We start from the raw sequence: 8,610 nt of genomic DNA on the forward strand, positions 1-8,610 counted from the left end.
TTCAGTACAAGAGGTTATTATCTGAGGTAATTAATATCTAGTAAATCACCTATGATTGATTAGATGGTTGCCCACAGCCATTCTGCATCTTCCAAAAACTTCCTTTGCACTCCAGCTTGCATTTTTCTCTGTACAGCACCAAAGGAGGCACACAGCCATGTAAAATTTGTACAGAGTAGGAGAGAAGCAGCATTGCATTACATATGCTATGTGATGAATCTAGTACAAATACTTTTATCCAAATATACACATACATATACAGATTTCTTTTTGTTTTCCAATGGCCAGTATAAATACTTTACCTGGGAGGTTATTCCCCATGTGCAAAACGAAACTGTTTGTCCTGGGATTTAATCTTCTGTTTTGCTGGTGCTCATATTCTTGGTAAGAAGTGGGTCACTGTCATGGCAGGAGAAACTTTGTTCCCTCTCTTCACCCTGCCGTGTTTGCTCAGGGCTATGTAAGCGCCGCGGTGAACCTTGGATTCATATGCATTGTAGTTATTGGGCAGCAAGGTTTCCTTGAACTTGCACTCATCTTGGAAAACAGCCTAAGGAACAGCAAGGGGAGGGGGTAGGGATTCAAATCAGGTACAATCAATTTTCCACCAAGGCCCAGGTCATTTTTCTTCCTCGCGTTTTTACACCAGGGCTCGTTGCAGTGTGCAACAGGTGGTGCCGCAGCCACTGCGGCCAACAATAAATCTCCCTCCTCGGTGCTAATTTGGTGTCAGATGAACTCAGATGCCACCTGTCCAGATAATGGACTGTGTATTTCCTGTGGCAGATCAAGTTAATTCATTATAAATCATGGATTTCTTCATTTTATTTGCAAGTAATAATTTCTGTCAGCATTGCACCCTCTTGCCCAAACAACAGCTTTATTTAAGACCTCCCCTCTGCCAGAAGTTCCATCATTTATAAAAAAAAATTTATGCTGGCTGTTGAAACCTTCAGAGCTTTTCCAAACATCAGTGCCCAGGGACAACTGCTTGCTTCAATAAGAGATTTGATTAACAAGAAATAATTTCTTTATTAAACCATTAGTAATATTTAACTATGCAGCTGGTTCTAATCTGGGAAAACAGTTTTAATGTCCTCCATGTCAAAACATGAAAATCTAAGGAGGGGGAGTTATCTGGGAGAGGAGGTGCAAGGACAAGCAGGAGACAAATGCAGAAGAAATTAAAAGAGAAAGCAGAATAATTCTCTGACTTCAAATGAGATGCCACCAATGCAGTTTTATTTGAGCATCTGTGTGATAACACCATGCAAACCTGTAAGAGTTTGACTTAAGGCATTGCGCTGTGCAGGGGAAATGCACATCTCTTACAGTTTTTGAAAGTGTCTTTGAAAATAAACAAAACTGTATTGAAAGTGGGGGAAAAAATCAAAGGGATTTCTGTACTTCTTTAGAAAGACCCAGCTAAGTAAAGCAGTTGGACTTGTGGCACTTTTTAGGTGCTTGTGATCTCTTGTGATTGAAAGAATATTCCTGAAGTGCGATCTTAAAGTGTCCTACTGTCATTATGAGTGCGAGAAGCAATCAGGTTAGTAATGCCACAGGTCCCTCATAACATTTGGCATTATTTTAAACCACTGCAATGCTTTGTTGAAATTACAGCTCTTCCAAAGGGAAGGACTCTGCTGTTCCTTGACAAAAGAGATTGCTACAACCAGTGCCACTCGTTACTTTAAGATGGGCTGATTTTGCCTATTGCCCAGAGCCAGCCTCTTTCAAATGCACCTCCTAACAAGCACTTTTTCTGCTGGATATTGACGCTGGAGATGTGCTGCTCACATCTCTGAAGTTAAACTGCATTTAGAAAGCAAATAATCTAGATGAGGATGATGGTGTTTCAGTATGATTTGCATACCATTGTTAATAGTTATTATTATTTTCTCACCCTTTGCAACTGATCTCACAAAACTGATCATTAAAATAACCCCAGCCACACATGTTGACCTTGTAGGGTAGACTTCCTATTTATTCTTGATGGTGTGGCTGTTTTTGGTAGGAAGGAGCATGTGGTCATTACTTTACTAAGGGTAGCAGTTGGAAATAGCTATAATTGTGCCTCTCCTACACACAATGCGATGCAGGATGGAATCAATGGGGCTCAGCTTTGCTACAATGTGTTTGCAGCCCTGTGACCTTAGAAGAAGCCATCTAATTAATCTGTACTATTTGCAGAATATGTTCATTTTCCTAAGGTGTCCCCTGTACAGTCTTACAGGAAAGCTTTAAAATCCCAGCCCTGTAACAGCCATGCTGCTTGTTGCATTAAATAGCACTGATGACAGCAGGCTGGGCAGGCTCCCTGTAACAGGAGGGCTATTTTCTCTGCTTGTAATCAGAGATTTCCATAAGGAAAAGATTGAAACAAACAAAACCAAAACAAACTGAACCCAAACAAACAATGCAAAACACTAAACCAAACCAAACCACTTCAAAACCTTTTTGTATAAACTGTGAAACACTACTTGCACTTGTACTTACCGTCCCATACAACCTGCCTTTGCTGTTCATTGCAATGAAGAGAGCACTTTTCACACCAAGCAGACTTACAACACCTCTTTCTACAGTGGATATTTCAAAGAGACCTGAAAAACATGAAGTTTAATAGAAGTGTTATGACAGAATCTAGAGCTAATGGAAGACAATTCAGATATCTTTTTTTTTTTTAAACCCTAACAAACTTGTAATGTATTCTTTATAAGAATTAACTCTCTAATGCAGCAAAATAAATATACACAGAGAAGATCTTGGGTTTTTCTAAATGTCACAGGATTTGAAAATAATAATTCTAGAATTGTAGTCACATTCTGTATAAGCCTTTTGTTCTATCAAACTCTTTTGATCTGTCAAACTCTGGACCTTTTCAATAAGAAAATAATTTTTATGTAATATGCTATACTTACAGAAGTTTTTTTACTGAGCCTTAAATAAGTGTGGCTTGCATTTTGAAGTCCCACATGACATTGATGCAAAAGATTTTAGCAACTGCCCTCTACAGGAAATTCAAATCCACATGACTAATGCTTTCCTTAATTCTTAGGGTAACAGAACAGCACCCACAAGAATGAATGAACCAGGACCAGCAAACCCCTTCCATGAGACACACTGAGTATCCCAAAAATACTGGTCAGCTGGGATTCAAGAATCATGCTTTGGCACTCTGGACTCAGCAAAAACCTCCCAGATTCAACAGGGAAATGAGAAGGCAAGGAGCAAGAAAATGCAGCAGAGAGTCAGTTTTCAACCTGGTTTGTCTTTTCTCATCTGTGCAGCAAAGCAGGTACAAATAAATTCTATCTAAATTTGTCTAAGCATTTTGTGCCATGTATCAGCCCGAAGGGTTCTTATATTTATTGATCCCAGGGACTTTAAAAGGCAACAGATGTAGCACAGGTTAATAATATCAAGTCACAACATTTGCACTCTGTGAAGGGTAATTACTAGAGTTCACAGCAATTAAGTGACATCTATTCTATTTCATTTCTGGATGCAACTCACTGTATTGGTTTTCATTGTGAACTCCGCTTATCCTTCCGTCTGGGAGGATTTGAAGGTGAAACCCGATGCCCACGTTGCAGTAAAGCCTCCGCTGCCTCTTGATTCCTAGCAAATAGTCACTCTCCCAGTTCACATCTGCCTTCTCCCCTGACATCCCAGCCATGGACCTGGACAGCAGAGATTGCCATCCTCTCTCCAGCAATGTGCCATTAGTTCTGCTTACAGCTGGGTGTGTGGCAGCAATCCCGGCTAGCAGACCCAGGAGAAGGAAGGCAGGAAGCGTCCGGTGAGCGCCGGCGTCGCAGGACATAGTGATGAGAAGTCTTTGTGCCGTGGCCATCCCGTTCACCTCCTGGGCACGTGGTCAGAATTAATGGCCCTAAAAATACCGCCCTTCTTGTTTTTCTCCCTTCAGCATGGTGGCAGAGGCTTATTTTTGGAAAGCAAATAGAGCTTGCTGACCTGAAACTAAAGCCCAATAGCAGTTGGGTTGGGAGCAGAGACAGGCCAGCAGGACTGCAACTGGTGGGGACCATGGTTTGTAGATCCTGCTTCCCGCTGGGCAGCCTCCGTTATATTTGATTGAGCCATCTTTATAGTGCAGGGGCTGTCCCTGCCCACATCATCACTCTGACATCAACAGCCTGCCCAAGGTGAGGCTGCCAGGGCTGTAACACAAACCTGCGTTCTCCCTGCCTGCTGAGGTTGGAGTGCTGTCAGCCAAGACTGGAGGCAGGAGTGGGATTTCATTGGCTGGGGGAAGCAAAGGAGTCAAATTGGTCAGGGAATCAGAGGCCTCACAGGCAGCTTCCTTATTTAGAGAAGAAGGTGTAAAAACAGTTCTGGACCTCATCAGTGAGCAATGAGAGGTTTGCAGCCACTTCCTTGGTGGCACGATCGGCGGGTGCTTGTCAGGGCACCTCGATACTTGGGGACAATCGGCTTGAGGTGGCCACAGCTCTTTTTGTGCACACCCTGCAAAGCCAAGGCACCTCTTACTGAGCGACCCATGTGCTAACCTGTCTGTACCTCTGCAGGGAGTGCTCCTGGCTGGCTAAAGGAGAGGTAAGCCATGCAGCAGGGACAGAAGCCCCAGCTCCTGCAGGTTTTATCCCAGTGGGAATTCTGCTAAGCAGGGCACACAGGCTGGAGCATTGATCTTGCAGTGACACATTAGGTCTTCCTGTTGTTCACTGAGGTGACTTCCAGATGATCACATTTACTTCCAGGTGATCACATTTACCTGGGGAGGGTGTGTTCCTCCTGCAGGGGGGCAGTAGTATTTGTAGAAGCAAGACAAGGACTTAGGTGATGTGTAAAAGCTGAGGAAAAAGTGAGATGGCCACAGTTTCCCAGTGTTTCACTGTCTCCTTTCCTCAAGCCCAAATACTCACTATTTTTAAAACTTATGACCATCTTAATTTGCCTCCCCTTCTGTTTGCTCAGACTGTCTTAATTATTTCCCCTCATTTTCCACTGAAGCTGTTTCAGCTCCTTTGGAGTTAGATAGATTAGACTTTTATCTTAATTAGTTTCACAGAACTTATCAAGACATAAGACAGAGGAAAACAGCTGAGATTTATACAAATACTTTTGTCAATATGTCTGTCAGCTTCTCATAGCATAGGCCTTGCATCTTCTGTGTCATTTGAGAAGCCTGCTAATGAGGGGAGTACCTGGAAGCATAATTAAACTGAGCACACCAGTAGAGGTGCAATACGAGGCCTGGGACACTGCAGACTCCCCAGCAGGAGCCCCATGAGGTGAAGGGGAGCCCCTGGCAGCCTTGAGGCAGGAGATCAGTCATTGTCAGTGATGTATGTGAATGCTGATTGCTCTCAGGAGACAGGCTCAGCTATAAAATAATTGGGAACCACAGGGCTAGGCCCTGGCTTGTGCCAGGTGACATTTCAAGGTCTCTGTGCCTTTGCTGAAGCTGAACTTGACTATCACAGAATCACAGAATAACCTGAGCTAGAATGGACCCACTAGGATCATGCAAGTCCAACGCCTGGCTCTGCACAGGACACCCCAGCAATCCCATCCTGTACCTGAGAGCCTTGTCCAAACACTCCCTGATCTCTGGCAGGCTTGGGGTGGTGGCCAAAGGAAGGATATCTTTTGCTGACAAAGAATATCTTCAGATCCTTTTCTCTCCTGCTTTCTACTTTATCTGATGATTTTTTCATCTATATAAAGTACATATATCATTTTTAGGAAGGAATAATACTAGTATTTTACACCCTCTTATCATAGCCACAGTCTTCATGAGAGGCCATCATCACTGGGAAACAAAGCCCAGGGTCCCTGTTACAAGCATGGAGCACTGATTTTCCAGTTTTTCCTGTGCTGCAGTTTGAAACCTGCCCATTCCCAATGCATGTGACTCCTGGCAACACTCCCTGGTCTCAGAGCCATCACTGTCTGTAAAAACATGCATTGTAATATTTTCTTTCCTGTTTATTTTTCCCCCTAGAGAACTTTTCAAGTGTAATGGGTACAGAGCTGGATTTCCATCCTCAGCTTTAATCACCTTTGCATCTTTGTGTCTCATTCATCAGAGCAAAGACAAACCATGGGCTGATTGAGCTCCTCTAACTTTTGCTAGCACATCTGCCACTGTGGATTCCCCATAAGGTGTCCTGATGGCCCAAGTTAAAAGGAACGCTTTGTAGGATGAACCATGTCTCATCCCAGTACCCTTGACCCCGGAATTAAAACCAAATGGTCAGACACAAAACAAACAAAGACAATTTCTGACACGTCTATGGGATGCATTGGTTTGTATTTTAGTCAGTCCAGTTGGAAAGTGGCTGCTGAGGGCTGTGGTGACCCAGAAGACAGCCTTGCTCCATCAGTGTCCTGCTGAGCAAGTCCATCTGACAGCATTCTGTACGGAAAGGGTGCACAGACTACTTGCTTGCAAAAAATCAGGACTTTTCTTGCCTGATCTGTAAACCAACCAAATAGCTAAAATTTGTGATTTCACTGTGACACCTGGTCCTCTTAAGACCAGGAGTCCTGGTGTCTGGCCCCAGACCAAGTGTGTGCAGCTGGGAGATGAAGTGCATTCTGCAGTCTTGTACTGCTCAGCAATTCTGCATCAGAGCTGAAATGAGTCTTGAACCATTCTCCAGCTGGATCTGTGGCCAGCAGGTTGCTGAGTTTCTGTGTATTAGCATTTGAACTGCCATGTAAATTCTTGAGCTTCTGATTCAATTAGGCAAGCCTTGTTTGCTCTAAAAGATGTCTCATTCTGCTCAAACTTGTCCTCTTGGCCCATGAAGTGACTGTTTCCAGAAAACACACTGTAACCTTCTGATTACAGGTAGCATGTTGTTCTGGCTTTATGTGCCCAGTGAAATTTGGAGGGGAGACACCAATAGCATTTGCAGTAAAATAAACCCTGTGAACTCCAAAATAGTAAAAATTTACTTCAGCAATCAAACTCTGCTTACTTGAACTCTTAAGACCCAGGGTGACAGTGCTCACTGCCTAACTAAAGCAACAAGTTTTCATTGTCAGTATTTCAGCACAACATTAAAATAACCCCTCTTTGGATCACAGCAGTTCAGATCCACTTTCAGATAGTCTAAGAAAAGTCCTGCAGCTGAGCAGTAACATGATATGGATGCAGAGCACATCTTTCAAAAAATGTGTGATGACTTAGGGTCCTAAGTTCCATTTTCAAATCTGTTAAAGTTCTCTCCCTATTTTAAGGCCTGGAAAGAGCAATCCCTCATTCAAGCACAGAAGGATGGACTAAAATTGTTCACCTTGCCTGCGAAGACCCAAGCTGACGGTGGACAGTGGAGAAGGGAGATTTCCAGGTGATAAATCTGCCTGTTGTGGCAGGGCAGGTGTTGCAGACTCTGGACAAGTTGCATAAAAATCTGTAAGCCCAAGTATGACATGGAGCCCCATCTGATCATCTTCAGGTTAATGGGGTTTGCTGACCAGAGCAGACAGATTTGTAACACACATACCAGGACTGTTACGAATTAAATATTAATCACAATCTGAAAGCAGCATAAAAAAATAAGAGAGCAAGGGTTGCAGAGCTGTATTGACACCCAAGGACTCCACCAAACTGTAAAACTGGTAACACTGAAAAGGGTGTTTTTCCCTTGATGCCAACAACATCAGGGAACACTGAAACAGATGATTAATCAGCAGAAGAGCTGAGCTCTGGTAGCAGGAGGATGACAGAAAGGGTTGTAGCACACTGTGTTTGTTATTTCTCTTCCCACTACCCAAGAGAGAGGCAGATTTGTTGTCACACTGATCCCCAAAGTGAATAAAGCTGGACAACAGACAGCAACCTTGCCTAAGAGCCTTGGCAGCTGATGAGCTCTTGGAGGCTGAAATGAGCAAACTTCTGACCCAAACCTATCCCCTCATTGCAGCTGCTGACTCCTAAAGCATGTACAAGACCTTCTCAAATATGGTTTGTAATCACCAGTCATGAGGAAGCCAAGATATTAACAAGAAACCTCCACTTTGTCACACACACAGAGGTCCTGGTGAGGACACTCAGACACACCTGGGCAGGAGAGTGTGTAAATTTAACAACTTAGAGTCATCTCAAATAATTATCTTCCCTCTTCTCTACAGGGAAATCTCTCACCGAAATTTCACATGCCAATTTCTTACAGGCAAGCCCAAATCACAAACCAGCTTCCTGCTGTTTTCTTTTTGGAGGAAAATGGGAAAAAATTATCTACTCCCACAAAAAACTCCGGAGGATTTAGGACTAGGTGGATGCTAGCTTGCTTGGAAAAGGATCTTGGTTTATTCATGCTGAATTCATTCTCTGCAGAGGGTATGTCAAGCACAGAGACAGTCAAATCTGCTCATCTTTGTTCTCCTGAGCTGGCCAGGTGTCCCTCTCCATGTCCCACAGAAATGGGAATGACTGTGAGAAAAGAGAGCAGTGACTCTACAGTGGACCTGTGTCTTCCCACCTGGTGCTGTGCCCACCAGCCCACACTGCTTCTCTCATCACCTCCCAGCTGTTCCCACTCCACAAGGACAGGCAGTCCAAGGGTAAAAGGCCGAGCTGAAGAAAACAGAAGTGACAGCAACCACCCCCAC

At 43.7% G+C, this 8,610-nt stretch overlaps 1 protein-coding gene across 1 annotated transcript; it reads right to left on the reverse strand.

Moving 5' to 3' along the window:
* Positions 1–373: 373 nt before the first annotated feature.
* On the reverse strand, positions 374–3,856 carry FGF6 (fibroblast growth factor 6). The gene is made up of 3 exons (XM_054632269.2): positions 3,517–3,856; positions 2,500–2,603; positions 374–550 (listed from the first exon to the last, which is right to left on the reverse strand). The coding sequence occupies exons 1-3, from the start codon at positions 3,854–3,856 to the stop codon at positions 374–376; spliced, it is 621 nt and encodes a 206-aa protein (XP_054488244.1).
* Positions 3,857–8,610: the final 4,754 nt, after the last annotated feature.

The sequence above is a fragment of the Agelaius phoeniceus genome, chromosome 5 (genome assembly GCF_051311805.1).
Source record: "Agelaius phoeniceus isolate bAgePho1 chromosome 5, bAgePho1.hap1, whole genome shotgun sequence".
Taxonomy (NCBI): Eukaryota; Metazoa; Chordata; class Aves; order Passeriformes; family Icteridae; genus Agelaius; species Agelaius phoeniceus.